This window comes from Trematomus bernacchii, unplaced genomic scaffold, assembly GCF_902827165.1.
Source record: "Trematomus bernacchii unplaced genomic scaffold, fTreBer1.1, whole genome shotgun sequence".
In the NCBI taxonomy this organism is placed as follows: domain Eukaryota; kingdom Metazoa; phylum Chordata; class Actinopteri; order Perciformes; family Nototheniidae; genus Trematomus; species Trematomus bernacchii.
The window spans coordinates 4365300-4386485 of NW_022987899.1; the positions used below are offsets into that span (position 1 = coordinate 4365300).

The 21186-nt window shown below is 42.8% G+C and overlaps 2 protein-coding genes across 4 annotated transcripts; one reads left to right on the plus strand and one right to left on the minus strand.

The window, feature by feature from the left end:
- Nucleotides 1-273: 273 nt before the first annotated feature.
- On the minus strand, nucleotides 274-16777 carry LOC117470086 (hydroperoxide isomerase ALOXE3-like). Of its 3 annotated transcripts, XM_034114627.1 has the most exons (16): nucleotides 16555-16777; nucleotides 12718-12797; nucleotides 9181-9342; nucleotides 8408-8612; nucleotides 8206-8287; nucleotides 7986-8108; nucleotides 7731-7834; nucleotides 7212-7384; nucleotides 6915-7058; nucleotides 6584-6787; nucleotides 3085-3171; nucleotides 2765-2931; nucleotides 2528-2649; nucleotides 2300-2400; nucleotides 1989-2159; nucleotides 274-1889 (listed from the first exon to the last, which is right to left on the minus strand). In XM_034114627.1, the coding sequence occupies exons 2-16, from the start codon at nucleotides 12748-12750 to the stop codon at nucleotides 1710-1712; spliced, it is 2058 nt and encodes a 685-aa protein (XP_033970518.1). In that variant the 5' UTR covers nucleotides 12751-12797; nucleotides 16555-16777; the 3' UTR covers nucleotides 274-1709. The 3 variants fall into 3 exon arrangements, with proteins under 3 accessions (XP_033970518.1, XP_033970519.1, XP_033970520.1); XM_034114628.1 differs by lacking the exon at nucleotides 12718-12797; XM_034114629.1 differs by lacking the exons at nucleotides 12718-12797; nucleotides 16555-16777 and having other exon boundaries at nucleotides 8408-8608; nucleotides 9181-9263.
- Nucleotides 16778-19788: 3011 nt separating this feature from the next.
- LOC117469971 (putative nuclease HARBI1) lies at nucleotides 19789-20925 on the plus strand. Its single transcript, XM_034114469.1, has one exon. The coding sequence runs from the start codon at nucleotides 19789-19791 to the stop codon at nucleotides 20923-20925; it is 1137 nt and encodes a 378-aa protein (XP_033970360.1).
- The last annotated feature ends 261 nt before the right edge of the window (nucleotides 20926-21186 follow it).

A 21186-nucleotide genomic window follows, 5' to 3' on the forward strand; every position in this document is an offset into this window, starting at 1 on the left:
AAAGGGATATTGACTGTATGGTGTAGTCTAAAATTACTCGGACTGTGTTTTGAAAAGTGTGGTTTGCATCAAAGAGGAGGTAGAAAGAATGAAGTCCCACTCTGTCAGAATAAAAGTGCATCAAACATCAGCGAAATCAAAGTGAACCCGACAAATAGAACTCACAGTAGATCTACATACAGCTCTGGAGACCACTGCAGCATTTTCAGTGTCTCTGGTTTTACTATGTACTGTATAGGTATGTGTTTGAGTAAAATGATTTTAAAGACAAGCAGAAGTTAAATAGCTTTTTTATTAATTGCTAATAGAGAAAAAGAAAGAGGAACCTTCACTAACGTTAAACACACAGTAGCTGCATTCAATATACATTAACCTGTTAAACCCTGAGCCTGTTTTTCAGGCCTCAGGCTCGAAAATGACATGCCCAGAACAAATGACTATATCTTAACTTCTAAAAGTAAATTAATAAACTTTTTTCTCAAAGCAATTATACACTTGTGAGTTGGCTGTAGAAGTGTCAGAATCAATATAGATGTTTTTATTTTAAAGTCAATTCAGATTGAACATAGTGAAAACATTTAAATTATAGTTTCCGTCTAAAAATAAAACATTACTTATAGCTGAGTTTCTTCCCGCCGGCGGGGGCAATCGGGCTTAAGTGGTTAAGAAGGTCTGAGACAACAAAATACACAGAGAGAAAAAAGAAAACATTCACCCTATTTTGTTATCAATTTGCCTGTAATCGATAAATAGGGGCCAGAGCAACACCTTACTAAATGAAGTTAACTTGTTAACCTAGGTTCAGGAGCATGCCCAACCCCGTCTCTAATCACGGCCATCTCTAATTATTCCCGGCCAAACATCCGGCCATAGCTTGTCTCCATCCTCTCAACCCACCCTCCCCCTACCATCTACCCATACGGTTCCCCTTCTACCTCCTACTGAGCGATACACCTCTACATCCATTCATCCCTCAATCCATACATCCCGTCATCCAGACATCCCTTCATCCCTTTATCCCTCCCTTCCCTCATCCCAAATTCCTACATCCCTTCATCCCAACATTACATTACATTACATGTTACTTGTTAGACGCTTTTATCCAAAGCGACTTACATACTAGATACTGTGGGCAATCCCCACAGGAGCAATTTGGGGTGAAGTGTCTTGCCCAGGGACACAACGACATGCTGACTGCAGTGGGGTTTGAACCTGTGCTCCCCTGATCCGAACACCAAAGCACTAATCCACTGCGCCACACAACATCCCTTCATCCCTCCCTTCCCTCATGCCTTCATCCCTACATCCCTACATCCCTTGATCCCTACTTCCCAACATCCTCTGCCTGTCACCATTCATATTTAACTTGTGTATATTTTAAAATGTCTAATTCTAGGAATTGTCTGGGGGCCCGTAATCAGCCCGAGCAGATCATGCCGGAGACGGAACCCCCACTCTAAGTCTCCCATAGCACGTCCTCCCAGACCAGAATATCTCATCACCCCCTCCATATCAATTCATTTGTTACTTCTTGCAATAAACCTACAAACATCACACTTTTTTGGCGTGGTCCCTGCTAATGAATTATCCATTACACCTCATCTATCTGCCCCAGCTTTTATACAGTATGTATTATATCAAAAGTCTAACTGACCTCCCAGAATGTAAAATAGGTGATGAGAAATACATGGATACAATCGCAGATCTGCTTAAATAGAAACGCTGTTCTCTATCTCCGCAGGGTCCAGGTATGAGTAGGGTAGTTCAAGATGTGCGTTTCTTGTTGTTATTGCTTCACTGAGGCACGACAATGCTGCTTGGAAGTCCTTTATCATCTGCTTAGGCTCAGGCTCATCAAATCGTTCCTCTGGGTATGTTCCCAAGGGAATCTGCCAGAAGGATAAAATCAGAAAGGAAAGTTTGTGGTAAAAAAGAAGAAAACATCAGGATAGGACATCCTCTGTAAGTATTTATGACGCCAAACTTACATAGTCTGAGTATCTGTCTGAAAACAACCAAAACAACGCTGCTAATCTGACTGTCTCGCCAACATTCGGGAGGGTCTCCAGGACCGTCTTCATGCTTGACTGCCCCTTGGTGGTCGGAGGAGGTTTGCGCAGAAGGAACGTGCCGTTGGGGCCCCAGGAGCTGTAGTCATACTAAATTATGGAAAAAAACATTATAGAAGAAAAGGCAACATTTACTCCATTGTAATGCTCAGCTAATGTCCTGCAAACTAAATGGTTATTGTAAAGGAAACGAAAGCAGTTGGCTGGTCTGCTAAACTTAAACTATTTACCTGCCCACTGTGTACGGCAGCATGTTGAACCGTCGTTGTGAAGACCACCATGGTTGTGAACTTGACCACTTCCTCGACAGTATGAAAGGCTGCTGGAAACCCTGTTGGCAGCACAATATGTTCATAACCACATCATGGGTTTATTATTGTCAATCACTATGTGCATTCAAATATACTATTATAATATGTTTTATATTTACAAATGACTTCAGAATATGGGACAAATACCTGACGCTTTGTCTCCTAAGAAGCCATGTGTGAAGACCTCACTGATCCAGTCCTGCAGCTCAGTGTCTCTATGCACCTCACAGTCTGAGGGATAATAGTGCTCCACTACTGCCTTCACAAAGCTGGTATACACAAAACAGTTGTATTTTTAATAATATGAGTGCCTGAGAAAGTCTCTAATGGTGTTTGTACAATGAATCACTGTGGACAGTCACAATATCTATGAATAGGTAAAACCTTTGGATGATGTTCCACAGCTTCAGGCCATCATCTCTGTAGTAAAAGTTGGGGATAGACTCCAGTCCTCGTGCAGCGATGTTCTCCGGCAGACAGAGAGAGCTGTAGGTCATTTCAGAGAGATCCCTTCTCATGAGCTCATGTATTCCATCAAGTCCAAGTGAACTCTAACAAATCAAAAATACACATATACCATCAGACACATTTATTGACATCAAATTAAAAACCATCCAAAACGGCCTAATCTAAGCTGCAAGGTGTGGTATGAATTTTATTTTATTTATAATTGTAATAAATATATCAATTTTAAAAAGCCTTACCTTACTTAAAACACCATCAGGTCCGAATAGAGTTAGGCGGGCTTTAATGTTTGGGTAAAGAGTGTGCCGGAAGTGAGGAAACAGCAGCTGAACAGACAGAGAAAAAATAAATAAAAGTCCAAATAAGATGCTTGATTCAGCAGACAACAGGCAGAACATCACCAGGGTAACTGAAGGAACCTATAAGCAAACACAACTGAAATCAATTACAATTTTTGTATTAAAAGTTTGATTTCTTCAATACATACAAAAATAATGGTTCATAAAACCAGTTTCCTCAGACGATCTGTGAAAAGTAAGTAACCAAAAAAACAGTGAATGACAAATAACAAAACGATCTTCAAGTACAATCAAATATACAAAAACAGTGAGACACACATGTAATACACACATTAAAGTTGTGTTATATCTCTCACAGGCTCCGCCCTCTACTGGACTCTATGGGTACTTCCCCTTGATCCTATCATGCAAGCATTCATCCACTGAGACTTTCTAGGGACCCAGAGCTCGACGTGGTGGAGATGGAGGACCTCGAGGAAGGAGTGCCCTTCGTGTTCGCCATACCAGCGAACCGGGCGGGTCCGCTCGTCGGGGAGAGGGACGACGATGGCGACACCTCGTCGTCTGATGTTCCCGGCGACCGCCAGGAAGGCCAGCAGCACAGGTCTGCGCAACAGGACTGAGTGATGACTATGGCGGCGGAGCGTGCAGGCTTGCCGCTCCCCCCACCGCTGCCACCGAGGCCGGTGAGCCACCTACGTCAGGGCTTCTTCGTTTCAACCCCCCCTGCCAGACATCTGGCGGTGTGTGGAGGCCACTTGGCGACAGCCACTGAGAACGAAGGCTCCGGTGGCGACATGGGCCGGAATCCTCAGAGTGCAGGACCACTCGGACACGGAGTGTCTCACCCGCGCCCTTTCATGCGCGGGTGAGAGTGATAAACTGTGCTATACGGGTACAGGGACATTATTGCCGGCGTAGCAGGGTTAGAAAACATTTAACGCAGAGTGTAAAAACTCAGTTTGATGCATTTCACTGTTTGGGTGAAAGCATCATGGCGGAGCGCGGGCTCCCATGAGAGCGCGCCGCGGTGTGTTCAAGGTCCTCATTAGAGAGTCGGCCCTTTCTGTGTCGACCCCCCATGGGCAGAGCTTCCCTTCGCGGGGAGTTTTGCGGCGGGACAGGTTGCCAGAGAGTACCACAGCTTTATCGCTGGGGCCCCACAGCTGATTGCACATCCTCTAACACAGTGTTATGGGGAATGGAAGCGCAACTGCGTGTTAACGGAGTGGATGGACAGGACGCTGAGACTGGGTTATTCACTCCAGTTTTGCAGCATCCCTCCTCTGTTCACAGGCATAAGAGAGGCAAAGCTATCATCCCAAGGGGAGATAGGTTTTCTCTCAGCAGAGTTTCAGGCCTTGGTGCAAAAACAGGCAGTGTCTGCTGTGCGCACGCAAGACAGAGAGGGGGGGGGGCATTATTCCCTGTACTTCCTGGTTCCCAAAAAGACAGGCAAATTCAGGCCCATTCTGGATCTTCGCAGTCTGAATCTCCACATTGCACGCAGAAAATTCCGGATGTTTACTATAAAACAGTTACTGGGACTGGCGCAGCCAGGCGATTGGTTTACAACCATCGACCTGAAGGACGCTTACTTTCATGTCGAGATTGCTCCTAAACACAGAAAGTATTTGCGTGTTGCCTTCCAGGGGGTGGCCTACGAGTACAGCAGACTACCGTTCGGCTACTCCCTGTCCCCACGCACGTTCAGCAAATGTGTGGCCACAGCGCTCCAGCCGCAGCGCGGCCGTGGCATGAGAGTTTTCTTTTATCTGGACGACCTCATAGTTATGGCCAGGTCCAGGGAACGGGCAATGTTTTACACAGCCCAATTGATCCTACACCTAACCAAGTTGGGTTTTGCGATCAATTGGAAGAAAAGCTCCCCCATACCTCACCAACAGGCGTTGTATTTGGGAGTGGTGCTCGATGCAGGCAGGCTACGCGCCACCCTGTCAGAGAGCAGACAGGCATCCTTGCTTCGGGCAGTTTGCAGACTGCGACAGGGGGCAACAGTGACAGCTTTGACTATCATGCAGACCCTGGGTCTCATGGCGGCTGCTCACATTGTGGTCCCGCTGGGGTTACTGCATATGCGCCGCCTGCAGAGGTGGTTCTCCAGCCTGCGTTTAGATCTCAAGAGACACAAACGGTGTCTGGTGACCATCCCGCCCTCAGTGGAGGGCAACCTCCGGTTCTGGGGTCCCCGGATCACCTCTTTATTTAACGGAGTGAGTGTGGAGGACATATGCACGGCGGCGTCTTGGTCAACGCCAGGCCCCTTCATAAAGTTTTATCTCTTGGACATGTCTGGCTCCTTTTCATCGTCTGTGCTTGCTGGGGCAACGCAGGACTGGTGAGGAGGGAGGGGGGCTGTGGGTCAGTGGGCATCTGACCCCCTCCCCGGGCGTAATGCGCTTACATGGGCCCATAGGGGCTGGAGGACTCTTTCCCCCTGCTTAAGGGCATGGGGGGGGGGGGGGGGGGGGGAGTCCTCCACGTCATAGCACACCTCCGCGGGGTAAGCGCGTCAGGGTGTGCTCTGTCAGCCGCAGCCTCAATTTTCTCCACGGTTACGACCGAGGGAGAGGTGAGTGAGGCGCAGCGGCTGCTAACCAGAAAGCCGGTCAGAAACAGTGAGATGGAACAGTGTTGTTGTGGGACGACAGCGCGTGTATACATCGGGGCTCCGCCCACTGTACCCATAGAGTCCAGTAGAGGGCGGAGCCTGTGAGAGATATAACGAGGGGTTACGTATGGTAACCCTTGTTATATAAACACAGGCGGAGCCCTCTACTCAGGGGCCCTGTCTGTCCTATGCTGCTTGCTGAAGAGAAGTGTAAGATGACAGTCAGGAGGCGAGGCCTCCTTTTATACGGTGAGATGCTCGGGCATTCAGGTAGGCCCGCCCCGGGGCCGGCTACGCCTAGAAAGTCTCAGTGGATGAATGCTTGCATGATAGGATCAAGGGGAAGTACCCATAGAGTCCAGTAGAGGGATCCGCCTGTGTTTATATAACAAGGGTTACCATAAGTAACCCCTTGTTTCATGTTTCAAAAGATGTGTTTTAGATGTGTGCAACATCTTTACAGATACCTCTCACCCCAGCCATAACCTGTTTGCACTTCTGGCCTCTGGCAAGCATTTCAAAAAGGTATTTCTTAGAGTACAGTAGTTTCCTTTGGAATTCACATGTTGTGTTACGTTAATCTCAGCATTGTCACATACGTTGCATTCAACCTCGCAAAGTCATTGGGTTTAATCAAGGGAACTTGTTTGCAAGCATTTCTCTTTTTATTTTGAAAATGTCTCAGCTTTACTATCAACCATCTCTATTATAGTACCTGAAAATCAATCAATAAAAATGATAAGCATTATTTCAGAACAAGGGAATACAAAAAACCTGCACTACCTCTGTTGTGTGGAGTACTTATACCTTGTACATTGGGTGAATCACAGGGAAGCTGCGGAGAGCTGCAAGAGCGAAAACCTCTGCCAGAAGGTGAATTCTCATGAAGTGATGGACTGATCCGTGATCCATGGAATCTGCATTTTTTATGAACATCTTGGCTAGCAGCCAGTCAGTTTCTGGATCACTGGGCAGGAAGATGGGGTTCTTCTCAGATGGTTGTTGATTCAACTGGAAATTGATAAGAAATTGATTATTAACTCTCCCTTTAAGATACCTCAAAGACGGTTTTCCATAGACTGACCATGGTAAAGACCCATAACATTACATGCTGGCTTTTAAATTGATTTTACAGTACCTGTATTGCAATTGGCATCAGTTTGTTTTCTGGGTTCACGTTGAGCAAACAGAGACCAGCAGTCACGTGCAGAGGTTCACCATTATAGGCTGCAGGGGGAATTCCATCCATCTTCTTCTGGTCATAAAGGAACATATTGCCTTTCTGGAAAGACATCAGAAAGAAGTGTTTAAAACATCGAGAGGTATCGCAGAATTGTAATAAGTCAAGGAAGTATGACAGAGGGATGGTAAATGGACACATCGTGATTCTGAAAACAAAGATTATTATCCATTTAAAGTTAATCTTCACTCATACCTCCATTTCCTTCTGCAGAGAGCTTCCCTCTTCCAGGAACGGCTTCACCATTTCCTCTGTGACCGGGAAGTTTGTGGGAAGCTCTGAGCAGCGCTTTATAACACCGGGGTTGACTCCATTCAGGAACTGATATCCATAAAAGTCATCTTCCATCCAGTGGTCTGCAACATACTCTGGAAGAATAGCAATTGATATATACAAAATATAACATAATTATATATTGGGTTTAATAAGAATAACAATTGGTACATTTAATAAATAATATAATATCATTTATCTAAAATGTTTTTAGGGGTTTCAGGTTCAACAAAATCATCATTGTCATTGACTGTAAAGCAAGAATGTTGGTCAGGTATTTAAATAATTTTAACTTTTACAGAAATACTTAACTTTGTAGAAAACAAAACATTTTACAGAACAGGAAAAACATCTACTGAATATCTATCAGTTGTTATGAAACCATGACATAGATGGGGTGAGTTACACTGACAACTGGTTACTGGGATAAAAAGAAAATACCTGATATTGTTGTCTTTTTAAAACAGAATATTTTTTTTATGTCTTCAATGCTCTCCCATTCTGCAGTAGATCCTAGCAGCCCCTTAACCTTGAGTTCAATAGCACTGAAGTAAAACAAGGAATAATTAGAACACAGGAATAAACAACATACAGAAATGAATGGCAATTTACCCTTTCCCTCAATATATAGAAATCTAAAGAATAGAGCTATATAATAATAAATATATACACATTTAATGACATATATTGACCCACATTTTTTTTCTTGAGTAATTGATGTCAGCTGTTCTGGAATCGGAGTAGCTGATTTCAGCTGGGAGCTCAGACACGTCATTGAAACTGTTGAAATGGGGTAGTCCTTCACCCATACTCTTCCATCTAATAAAACAAACAAAGTTACCCAAAAGCACAAAGACATTTCTCCAGATAAACTTTGGCGACAAACGGCAGCTCTACTGCACACATGGAAACTTACAGGAACAAGCTCTTTTTGAGCATCAGCTCTTTCTTCCGGTGGTCAATCAACAGGGGGTGATCATCCTCAAAAGCTTTCATTGCTGAGACATGAAAAGAACATTATAGCAGTCAAATTTAAATGTACAAAGCCAACAAGATGTAAAAAAACTGACAATAATAATATCTATATTAATCAGTTATTTGGGGACATTGATGCAGACCTCTCCCTCCTCTCAGCTCCACCATTTCTCCCCTGCCAATCCATCTGTAACAGGGGTAAAGAATAACATCTCCTTCTGGAGTCGTCACCACCATTTTGGAGAAGTACCACTCATCCTCTGGGAGACATAAATACTGGTCCTTCTCAACCTTAACCAGCAGAAGTTTGCCCAGAGAAAAACTGGTTTTCAAGGTGTAGCTCCCTGGCTTGGAATAAGAATAAGAATAATTATTATATTATGATACAGATTATTAGAAGCCTCAGCCAAAACCAGATTATCTTTTTAAAGTGGTCAGCATTGTATTACATGTGATGATAGCCCATTACGTCAACTGGCTGGGTTGAAATGTACAGTATAGAATACCAGAGCCCAGTCTGTTAATATTAAGGTTTTTTCTTTTATAATAGTGGCTTATTTCAAATGAGTCCTCTCACTCTCACCACTAAAGTTAAATGTATCATTTGACTGTACCATAAATGTAAAAGGCCATTAGATTGTGTTTATATCAGTGTTTCACATTGAGAGTATAAGAGTTATAGCAGTTAACGTCACATAGATCACACGTTAAAGGATTTGGCGACTCATTACAAAAATGTGGCTTACTGTAGTAAAGATCAATATGGGTTTACGGTATTTTACAGGTGTTGAACTAGTGTGGTATACATTTGCGCTAAGTCTTGCACTAAATTATGACTTAAAATCTAAAGTGCTTACTTGATGATGCAATCTGTTATGTACAGACAAGTGCAGATGTTTAACTGGGTTTCACTTACTGCCCCTGTTTGAAAGTCGAAGCCATAGTTGTCCATCAAAGTTCGCTCACTCTGCCCCTCAGTTCCAAATAAGGTGACATAAATGTAGTCCGATGTTCCTGCATATTGCAGATCACCCGTTGTTATCTCTAGCTTGTACTCAGCCATGGTCACCTGTGGAGACTGTTTGGAAAAATAAACACATTTGAGTCTCTTAATTTACAGAATGAAGGCTCCAATACGCAGCAAAACAAAACAATGCTGACATTGCCTGTGCATTGTGAACCTTCTTTCATGAAAACATTTGAAGTTGGATACAATGCATTTACCCAAAACATGTTTTCTGAAACTCTAAATATTTGTCCACAGGCATCCAAAAACCTTATTATTGTGGCAGTAGCCGCAGTGGGGAGGATAGGTGAATGTATTTGTTTAAAGTTGGTTTGATTACACCCAGGGGCACTCCTTGTGAACAGGCAAGGCAGGCAACTGCTTGGGGCCCCGGACCAGAAGGGGGCCCAAAGTTTTGCTGTTAGCTGTGCGTGGTGATGAAAAGCTGGTTCGAGGGGCAATGTTTGCCTAGGGCCCCCACCGACTCTAGGATCGCCACTGATTACACCATTCACAATTCCGACAAGCCACCTTGGGAGTTTCACCCAAGGAAATATGAACAGGTTTTCTGTTATAGATAGGACACACAGGTTCGAATACTAATGGAGCAGTGCCCTGTACTACGAAGCCAGTTCAACAGACCCTGGATATGTTTGAGTTACCCGGCTTAACTAACCCTAACAAACGACATCTCGCTAAGCGGTCCTACGACGCTGGTTATCAACTCGGTAAATCAACCCAGGGTTTCTCTTTCCGGCTGAGAGCGCGTTCACGTGAAAGGGGCGGGGTTATCAACATTTGACCAATCACAAACAGGGACAAGTGTACTGACAGCGCAGCGTCATACTTCCTGAATGAAAAGTAAACTATCACGTTAGACAAATACGAATAAGTTAAACTTTAAACATCCATGACTTAAACACTTTATCCAGGATAAAAGCAACATAGTTGCACCTGCAAGGTGCAGGAAGAACAGCTGGTTGAATGCGTACATCAGTGGCGTCGCCTGGCCTGGGCATCCGGGGCTTATAGTTATAAAAAAAATAAGAGAATAAAGGAAAAACAGTTATGAAATACTATATGGCAGTAAAACAAGAATAGAGTTTAAAAGGGGAGTGATTAGTAAAATATCCATGAAGAAAAAGTACATCTGTTTACAGTTCTGCTTCATATGGGTGTTGAGAGAGGTATCCATAGATCTCTTCATTTTGCTCTCAAAGTGCACCAGATTGATGCATTTAACTTCAATATTTAAAAACAAATCTTCCCGGGAGAGCATCCCCCCGGACCCCCCTAGAGGAGGTTAGGTCCGCCCCCCACTCATAAAACCACTTTACCCCTGCCTATATGCCGTGAGCTGATTATCGAGCCTTCATTGTAACAGTCGCGGGTGTACTGTGTGTGTGCGTGTGGGGAGTGTTGCAGTAAAAAATGCCACTGTAGTGTCGCTGCCACTGTGGGCTAAGCCCCGAATGTTTTCAGGTCCAGGCGACGCCCCTGGCGTACATTAACAGTTTTATGATATCACTGGCCCGTCTAAGACACGAGTGGATCTGACTTTAATTACATTTGACTCGAGTGTTTCTTCAACTTAATGTGTTGTTTTAAATAATACTTCTGCATACAGTATGTGCAGTGGCGACTGGTCATTAGGGGCAGGTGGGGCACAGCCCCACCTAGTGTCAGCAGAAAGTATTACAAATAATGATTACAAAAATGCAAAAAAATAAATAAAAAAATATATAAAATATATTTTAAGATCATGTTTAATCATCTGATTCGTCTGTACATTGCTGTTTTAGTCTGTGTTCTTCTAATTAGTGTGTCTACAGTCACAGTGTGTGCCTATTGAGCTGTTTAGAGCCATGTGGGACAAAACCTGATTATGCCCCTTCCTCTCGCTGTGAAGTGAACGGTGACTGTAAAAACTTCACTGCGCATGCTCAGAGTATTTTGTAATGTAATGTGTGTGGCAAAAAAATAATGACCAGAGGGGCACAGAGCTGCCATCCCCACCATACGTCATCTCAAATCATTCAGAGCTGATTGGCTGTAAGTACGTGTGCCGCGAAAAGTGTGCTGTGTGAAGAGGAGACGAGAGAGCTGCAGTGGCGCGTCCTAAAACCAGGAAGTAAGCACAAAAAAGCAATGAGATTTCTCCAGAGGATTTTAGAAAATAGCTCGAAATAAGATCTGTGGGAAACGTACCTGTTAGATAAATGCACGTTTTGATTAGCCGGATAATATCCACATGTCTACCCTACTTTTATAATTTTTTTATCATAAATCTATGGATTAGATTTATGATAGACTTTTGAAACTACAAGAAGATAAGGAGGACTTTTACAAAAAAGTTATAGAAATTTTTGTCCAGAAGGATAGGAAAATGGACTTCATCTTCAAGTCAAGGTAAGACCGCAATTTTATTGAAAATGGGATCTTACTAAGAGAGAACAATTCAATATTTAAATGATAAAATTACATTTTTTGGGTATCCTTTTGTTGAACTGTCTGTTTAAAATTAATCGAAGCATCAGACAAAAAAAGCTTTTGAAAATAATATTATATTTTGGTTTAGGTCAAAATATAATATTTGTAAACCTGAAGAGTCAGTGCCAGTGCCTCACCAGCCATGAACCTCACTGCACGTCACTGCAGAAGCTTATATATAGACATCTAATTTTTTTGTGCCCCACCACTTTTGTACATATAAAAACGCCACTGAGTATGTGACAATGTAAGTGTTGCACGGCCAGATACGGCTCGAGAAGCTGACTCAGATAAGGAAATATATGATACATTATGATGTGATATGATCTGATATGAATGATAATGGGACACATCGATGTCTGCACTCACAGTGTCGCGGACTGTACGTAATGTTACTTTGCTCCGGTTACTTATGTTGTGGCAGATATTTAAGTAAGCTTTCTTAACGCTAATGTAATAATAGTCAGATTGCTCTGAAGATGGGAGGTGATATTCTATACCGTAAATGTTCATGTTCACACAGTAGGTGATTTTTGCCAGACCTCTTTCCTGCATACGGCAGTTTAAACTGTATTTATTTTATCCTGTAATATGAATTGATCGCTTTAAACTCCGCACACTGAGCTCTGATTGGTCAGCAGGCGGTGCTTTCACTGAGTTGATCTCTTATCTGGAACTCTGGAGCAGGTTTGGTGTTCAGCATAAGTTACCATGGAGATCTACCCCGGTAAGAAGTGAACCAGCGTCGTAGGACCGGAAACCCTGAGTTAACCCTGAAGTTACCTTCGCTAACCGGAAAAAAAAACGGCTTCGTAGTACAGGGCACAGGAGACGTGGTTTCAATTTATCAAAAATATACAATTTTATTAAGCACAAGTCAATTGTTAAAATGCAGTTTAAAACAGTCACACAGGGCTGTAACAGAAAGGGAAAAATGAATTAGGGGCTGAGGCTTACCAGTGGGGAGATAGGGTCGACGGGGGAGCACATCACACACAAAAGAAGGGAAGAAAACCACCAGCTTCAGCTCTCAGTACCTACGTTGGGAAACAAAGAGGGAAACGCAGTTAATGGGGGCAAAATACGTAAATCAAATAACAAACAAACAAACAAACACAATATCAAATATGTTCTCATGAACAAAAGATGATAAAAACTTGTATAGACACTTAAAATAAAACAAATCACAAGAGAAAAGGTTCAGTCAAACAAAATAATCAATTAACTAGAACAAAATAAACAAACTAGTTTAAATCAAGATGGCCAAAGTAAGAACAAATGATAGAGGGAGTTAGCCCCAGAGTTCAGTTCAGGGGTAGCCAACACGGTGCCCGCGGGCACTTAGTCGCCCGCAGGGGCAACGTGAGTCGCCCGCAGGGCATGTTCTGAAAATAGCTTGCCAAGCAAATCCAAAATGTATAAAATACACAAAACAAAAAAGGAAATGTAATTAAAAGAATCTACCCTATGCTTAAACGAAACCTAAATCATAGCGAACTCTATACTTACTACAACTCTATCCCTCCTCCCCCCACCCCCACAATGAATATCGACCAATCACGTTCTTGCTTGATTTGCGGGACCAGCGTTGCAGTCGGGAAGAAAAGCAATGTGGCACCTCCCCGCTGATTTTCCTTCTGGCAGAATCTACACAACACATCAGCCCCATTGAACAGCCTATCATGCCAGCCTATACAACACATGAGGGGCAGAGTGTTACTCTGTGTGTTGCAACTTGCATATATATTAATTACCACCTGGGACAGGGGGGAAATGTCCCCCGCTCTTTTCGAAATCCCGTTTGTGTCCCCCCACTTTACAAATATGTTTATTATTATTTTTTAACGCAAGCCGTCATCGCCACGGAGGAGCACACAGCCTCTGAGAGCGAGCGAGCGAGCGAGCGAGCGAGCGAGACAGAGAGAGAGAGACAGAGAGAGAGAGAGAGAGAGAGAGAGAGAGCACACCTTTATCTATTTAATATAGATAAAGTAAGAAATCATTCAATGTGTACTATATTGTATTTGAAAGGGGAGTGATTAGTAACATAAGCATAAATAAAAAGAAAGAATGCTAACTAGGTAACATAAGATAAGAATAAACAAGTTTAAATTATGTGTTATTGGTTGTAATCATATTCTAAAGATGTTTGGATTTTTGAAAAGTATACAGCTCCCTTTCATCTGAGTGTTGAGAGCTGTATCCATAAATTCATGTTGTGCTCAAAGTGCTCCAGATTGATGCATTTCACTTCAACATTTAAAAATAATCTTCCCGGGGGAGCATGCCCCTAGAGGAGGTGAGGACCCCCCTAGAGGAGGTGAGGACCCCCCTAGAGGAGGTGAGGACCACCCCCAAATAAAGCAGGTTAAAATAATTAGATTGCATACATGTTCTTTTAGTAAACACTGAAAACGGGTCCCACAGACCCAAACAGCACACAAAGGTTAAAGGTAAGCATATAATAATGTTAAAATGTGCTAAATTGAGTAAGAAAAAGGTTGATAAACGCTGTGAGAATCGATCTGCGGAGAGCATTTCGCCGCGATCCCAACTCGTCTATTACCAACGTTCAGGGAGCTCTATGCAAGTCAATGGGACTCCCTGATAGTTGAAACTCCACGCTAAAGGGCCCCCCCTTGCGTTGGAAAGTGACGACAGGGACCCTGACGTCAACATAGGCCGAGTTGGGAGTGAGAATGTGTTGGTTCAATCTGAATTTTCTTTAAAATAAAAAACATCTATATTGATTCTGACTTTTCTACATCCAACTCACAGGTTTATCATTACTTTGAGAAAAAAGATTATTAATTTACCCCTTTTAGAAATGAAGTTATTGTCAGTTGTTGTGGAAAGGTCATTTTCGAGCCTGAGACCTGAAAAACAGGCTTGGGGCTTAACAGGCTAGTCTACAAGTCTACTCTTTTTCTTATTGCACTGCACCTTTGCGGCTGTAACACCTGTAAATGTCCCAGTTGCGGGACAGATAAAGGATTTCTGATTCTGTTGGAATATCATTAAATTAATAGAGCAATCACGGCAATAATGATCCTTCATAAAATACAAATTAATTAATTAAATGTAGAGAAAAATTCTTGCCGTTGTTATTCCAAAGTGAACTTTCCCATGGTAATATAAATGCCATGAGAAACAGCCTGCGGGCTGAATGAATCGTTGCATGACTGTAGTTGAAAGACAACTGTTTGTCAAAATGAGATTAAGTACTACACAAAGAGAGTGATTTATGACCCTCATAAACCTTAGTCCCGCCTCCACAAAACACATGCAACACACACTAACACACACACAAACACAAAAAAACACACCCACACACAAACTGTGACTCTAAATGGCAGTTTGTGATTTTAAGGCAGTGAAACAAGGTCGTTTTTTTGATACATTTACTGATTTTTGCTTAATTCTCTCACCAAGGTACTGTAATGGTGCTTTTCCACTGCAGCACGCGATCATAAGATACGCTTATAATAAGTGCTTTGTCTGAATATATGTTCTTTAAGAATGTGACTCTAAATGGTTAGCTTGTGATTTTTAACACTTTTTCAGTAAGACAATCCAGTATTTGTTAACATCAATGATTTGTTTGTGTTTACTAAGATACTTTCAGTTACATTTTGATGTATGTAAAAATTGACATCTGTTAGGATATGAAGTACTTTGTAAGGAATGGGGTTTCCTTAATGGCAGTTTGTGATTTTTAACACTTTTTCAGTGAAACATTGCAGGTTTCTTTTGATTACTTTACAGATTTCTTGCTGTTTTGGTGTTACTAAGATACTTTCAGTTACATTTTGATGTATGTAAAACTTTACATCTGGTAGAAAATATGAAGTACCAGTGTTAGTGAAAAATCGTTTCTTTACATGTCACAGTTTACCCCTTTACTCTTATCAATGTTTTTGAGAGAACAGTGTCCCCATGGTCCCACACACACACACACAACACACACCACACACACACACACAACACACACACACACCACACACAACACACACACTACACACACACACACACACACACACACACACACACACACACACACACACACACACACCACACACACACACACACACACACACACACACACACACACACACACACACACACACACACACACCACACACACACACACACACACACACACCACACACACACACACACACACCACACACACACACCACACACTACACACACACACACACACACACACACACACACACACACACACACACACACACACACACACACACTACACACACACACACACACACACCACACACACACACACACACCACACACACACACACACACACACACACACACACACTTCAAGTGTCGGCCCAAGCAGGAAGGCGTGCAGTTAAAGCAACACTTTGCTGGTGAGCGAACCTAACACATCTTAGTTTTACATTTTTTCTCTTGGATTTATTTGCATTGCATTGGATATTGAGTTAATCCAAAACTGACAGAAAGTAATGAGGTTACATTCAGCAAGTAGTACATGTACTGTATAGTGTATTTTGTTATGAAATAATTGCAATGGGTAACATTGTACAAGTAACTCCGCCGACTCTGATAGTTTACCCTTATAAATGACATCAACAAAATAAAAGAGAACATCCTTTTAGCAGTAATTTACCTTTCACTCTCTTCACTTGACTTTCACTGCATTTCTCAAATCAATGCAAAACAAAAACATAATAACTCTAAACGAATTATTTGCAAATCCTTTTAGTATTCTTTTTATGGGTCTAACTGGAACAAAGAGCTTCTTACCTGTTGCTGCCTCCACGAGAATGTAGGTCATGCTCTAGGAACGTCTGGTTTTATAGGAACCGATTCATTCAGCCCGGAGGCTTTTTTTGATGGCATTTAGATTCCCATGGGAAAGTTCACTTTGGAATAACAACAGCAAGCACATTGCTGTTGTAATTGTACATCAATTACATACTATTAATTTAAAGGTGGGGTAGGTAATTTTGGAGAAACCAGCTTGAGTGAGCTAGAATTTGAAAATACACAGCCGGAAAAAATCTGCCACTTCCTTACAGAGCCCCTCCTCCAACACACACGAACGCGCACATGACCAATGAGGGCACACGATAAGTTTGTGCACAGATGGAAGGCTGACAGGCAGGTAGGCCATCCAGTTATTTAAGCCGGGCTACGTACTACGGCTTCCACAGATGACATTTTTTAATGGATTTTTTGTCAAAGCACTTAAGATATTCATTGCTATCGGGATGTTAAGAGCATTCCATGGAATATGACAAAAAGTGTATCTCGAGCCGGTTTCTCAAACTTACCTACCCCACCTTTAATGATGTTCTAACAGAATCAGAAATCCTTTATGTGTCCCACAACTGGGACATTTACGGGTGTTACAGCAGCCAAGTTACAGTGCAGAAGGAAAAAGAGTAGAATTACACATCGAATAAAAAAGGCAAGCACATGTTATTGACATCTTTCCATATGAATCAAGAACATCTGTCCATATGAATCAAGAAAAATATACTTTTAAAGTGAAAAAGTTAAGGCTACTCCTCTGACTGTATTGGGTGAGTTACTGAAAACACAGTTAAAGGAGATAAACATTTGTTTTTAAAAGTACTACATTAAGATTAAGATTATAAATTACGATATAGAAAATTATTTACATGTAATCTGGATGGACCAAAATACTACGGTATACTCTTGCAGAGTAATCCAAATTAAAACTGCGGTCACAGACGTGCACGCAGTTGTGGGCGGGCCTTCGCGTCTGTGCGCCTGTCGGGGAGGGTCGCCGGTCGTCCCGGCGTCAAGGCGACGTGCTCCGAAATGAGCTGTTTGTCATTTCTCAAATGCTTGCGTCCTCGACTCCTCGGTCCTCCGGCAGCGACCCGGAAACGGATGTCGGCGCGCTGCCTCGAAGGAAAACAAATGTCTCTAAAGGCTCGTCAAGGATCGATTATCGCAGAGGCTCTCTGGAGGAGCCGTAACCGAGGATACACTGATTTAGAGGGGAGAGGAGAGAGGAGTCTCTCTGGAGGAGCTATTACCGAGGGTACACTGATGTAGAGGAGAGAGTAGAGAGGGGATAGAGGGGAGAGAGAGGAGAGAGGAGTCTCTCTGGAGGAGCTTTAACCGAGGGTACACTGATGTATCCTCCATAGTCGATTTCAGGCCACAGAGACTGGGTGTAAATGAAATTAAACTTTATTCACAACAGGCTATAGTTGCGAGATAGTAGGATGTAAACAGGTCTAAGTGTAATTAAAATACATTCAACTATAAAGATAAGCATGAACAGTTCATAGACACATATCAACAGTACAAAATATAATATTTTCACTGAAAAGAGTAAAGGTTAATGGAATAGGTGCAATACACAATTAATAGCAACAAAATTAATCAGTGTACCAAAATCGAATATTGTCATCTCACTCCAAGCTGAACTCTAAAGATGGCAGCCCTGGACTATATGTATGTGTGGTCTATAACAGAGAAATACAAAATGTACAAGTATCAAGACACGCCCACCGCCAAGTGGCAACGCACGCCGCCGTGTGTAGGCGGCGTAACAGCGTGTGGTTTAGAAAATAATACAAAATTCGAAGGAAAAAACGATGAAACAATACAGATTTCAGTATTCTGAGCCCCGTACTCTCCCGCTAACTGACAGCAACAAAAGCCAGAAATTATTCAATTAAAATAAAGAAGTAAACACAATAAGTGTGGCTTGATATTGAGTAAGAAAAAGGTTGATAAACGCTGTGAGAATCGATCTGCGGAGAGCATTTCGCCGCGATCCCAACTCGTCTATTACCAACGTTCAGGGAGCTCTATGCAAGTCAATGGGACTCCCTGATAGTTGAAACTCCACGCTAAAGGGCCCCCCCTTGCGTTGGAAAGTGACGACAGGGACCCTGACGTCAACATAGGCCGAGTTGGGAGTGAGAATGTGTTGGTTCAATCTGAATTTTTTTTTAAATAAAAAACATCTATATTGATTCTGACTTTTCTACATCCAACTCACAGGTTTATCATTACTTTGAGAAAAAAGATTATTAATTTACCCCTTTTAGAAATGAAGTTATTGTCAGTTGTTGTGGAAAGTTTATTTTCGAGCCTGAGACCTGAAAAACAGGCTTGGGGCTTAACAGGCTAGTCTACAAGTCTACTCTTTTTCTTATTGCACTGCACCTTTGCGGCTGTAACACCTGTAAATGTCCCAGTTGCGGGACAGATAAAGGATTTCTGATTCTGATTTAATTAAATTAATAGAGCAATCACGGCAATAATGATCCTTCATAAAATACAAATTAATTAATTAAATGTAGAGAAACATTCTTGCCGTTGTTATTCCAAAGTGAACTTTCCCATGGTAATATAAATGCCATGAGAAACAGCCTGCGGGCTGAATGAATCGTTGCATGACTGTAGTTGAAAGACAACTGTTTGTCAAAATGAGATTAAGTACTACACAAAGAGAGTGATTTATGACCCTCATAAACCTTAGTCCCGCCTCCACAAAACACATGCAACACACACTAACACACACACAAACACAAAAAAACACACCCACACACAAACTGTGACTCTAAATGGCAGTTTGTGATTTTAAGGCCCCGGCTCCACGAGGACGAAAACGGGTTGAATCCGCATATTTCTCATGCGTATAGCCCTCTAAGCTCCACGAGGCCGTAAGGGAAACGTAGAAACAGACCCCGCAAACGACAACGGGTCCAAAGGTGGATAGATCTGGGAACGGAGCGCTCTGGGGGGTCCAACGGGGCCGTGGAGTCGCCTATACGGTCATTCGTTTTCATAGCCCCGCCTCTCTGCACCTCTCCCCACCTCTTCCCACCTCTTCCCACCTCTCCGCGTACCCCGCATCATTGCTGATGTGTTTCGTTAACAACAACAATGGCGGATCGCAGGGTTGCTATCGTGCTCCAGTCGCTACTGACCATGCTACAGTTCTTTGTGCAACATCTACAGGAGCTCATCCATCAGCAACAACAGGACATGGAGAACATGATCTACATGTTGCTAAGAGTACCGCGGGGAATAACCCGAAGGGCAACCAGGAGAAGGTTTTGGGTAAGACCGGGCAGAAGCAGCAGTTGGTGGGACAATTTTGTCAATGGCGTTGTCGTGGATGAGGAATGGAGGGAGAACTTCCGCATGTCCAGAGCCTCTGTCGTCGCCCTGACCGAAGAACTGTGCCCATATATTGAAAGGCAAACAACAACCATGAGGGCACCAATTGATCCACTGAAAAGGGTTGCGTTAGTACTGTATTACCTGAGCGATGGGGGAAGGATGCGGAAGACTGCTAACGCCTTCGGTGTTTCGCGCCAGACTTTGTCCCGCATTATTAGGCAGACGTGCAGAGCGATCTCAATCCACCTGGGTCCAAAATATATCAAGCTGCCTTATACTGAGCCCGAGACCGCGGATCTGGTTGAGGGCTTCGATCATGCTCATCACATGCCCCAATGTTTAGGAGCAGTGGACGGAACCCACATCGAAATCAAGCAGCCATCTAACAACCCCACTGACTACATCAACAGGAAAGGCAGACATTCCCTTAATGTACAGGCCGTCTGTGATTACAAGTACCGATTCATGGATGTCGTGGTAAAGTGGCCTGGGAGTGTGCATGATGCACGGGTGTTTGCTAACTCAAAGGTAAACATGTACTTGAAAACTGGAAAGATCCCTGCTCTGAGAAAACAGATTGTGGACGAGGAGGAGGCCATACCAATTTATCTTCTTGGTGATCCTGCCTACCCGCTGCTGCCGTACCTGATGAAGGAATATGCAACCGGTGGCTCCACAGTTCAGGAACAGTACTTTGGGCTAACTTTGTGTAGGGCACGTATGGTCATTGAGTGTGCTTTTGGTCGCCTCAAGAACAGATTTGCTGCACTTAGAAGGCCTATGGACATAAACTTGGTTGACCTGTCATTTATTCCTGCTTTGTCCTCCACAATTTTTGTGAGGCCAGTAAGGAGGCTGTGGATGTTCAGTCTGTGTTGGGAACAATGCAAGGTGAAAGGGATTTACAGCCTCCCACACAGAGCAATAGGTATCACTGACTGTAATGAGGGGGAGGGAAAGAGAGTGAGGAGAGTGCTTACGGCTTACATTGACCCGTAGGACTACATAAAAGACAGACTGTATTTTTTTTTTTTGGAAGGTTACTGTGTTAACATCTGATAAACATTATTTGTTACATTCACTGTGCAGCTCCTTCAGTGACCATTTTTTTTTGTTTTTACTTAGTACTTCTTAATGTATGTAACATTAAGCAACAAAATATGTGATTCTCCAATGTTCAAAGTGTGAAATTTAAAATAAAATTGCCTGCAACCACTTCCAGACTTTCTTTGAACTAAAAGTGCAACATGTGACATTTCC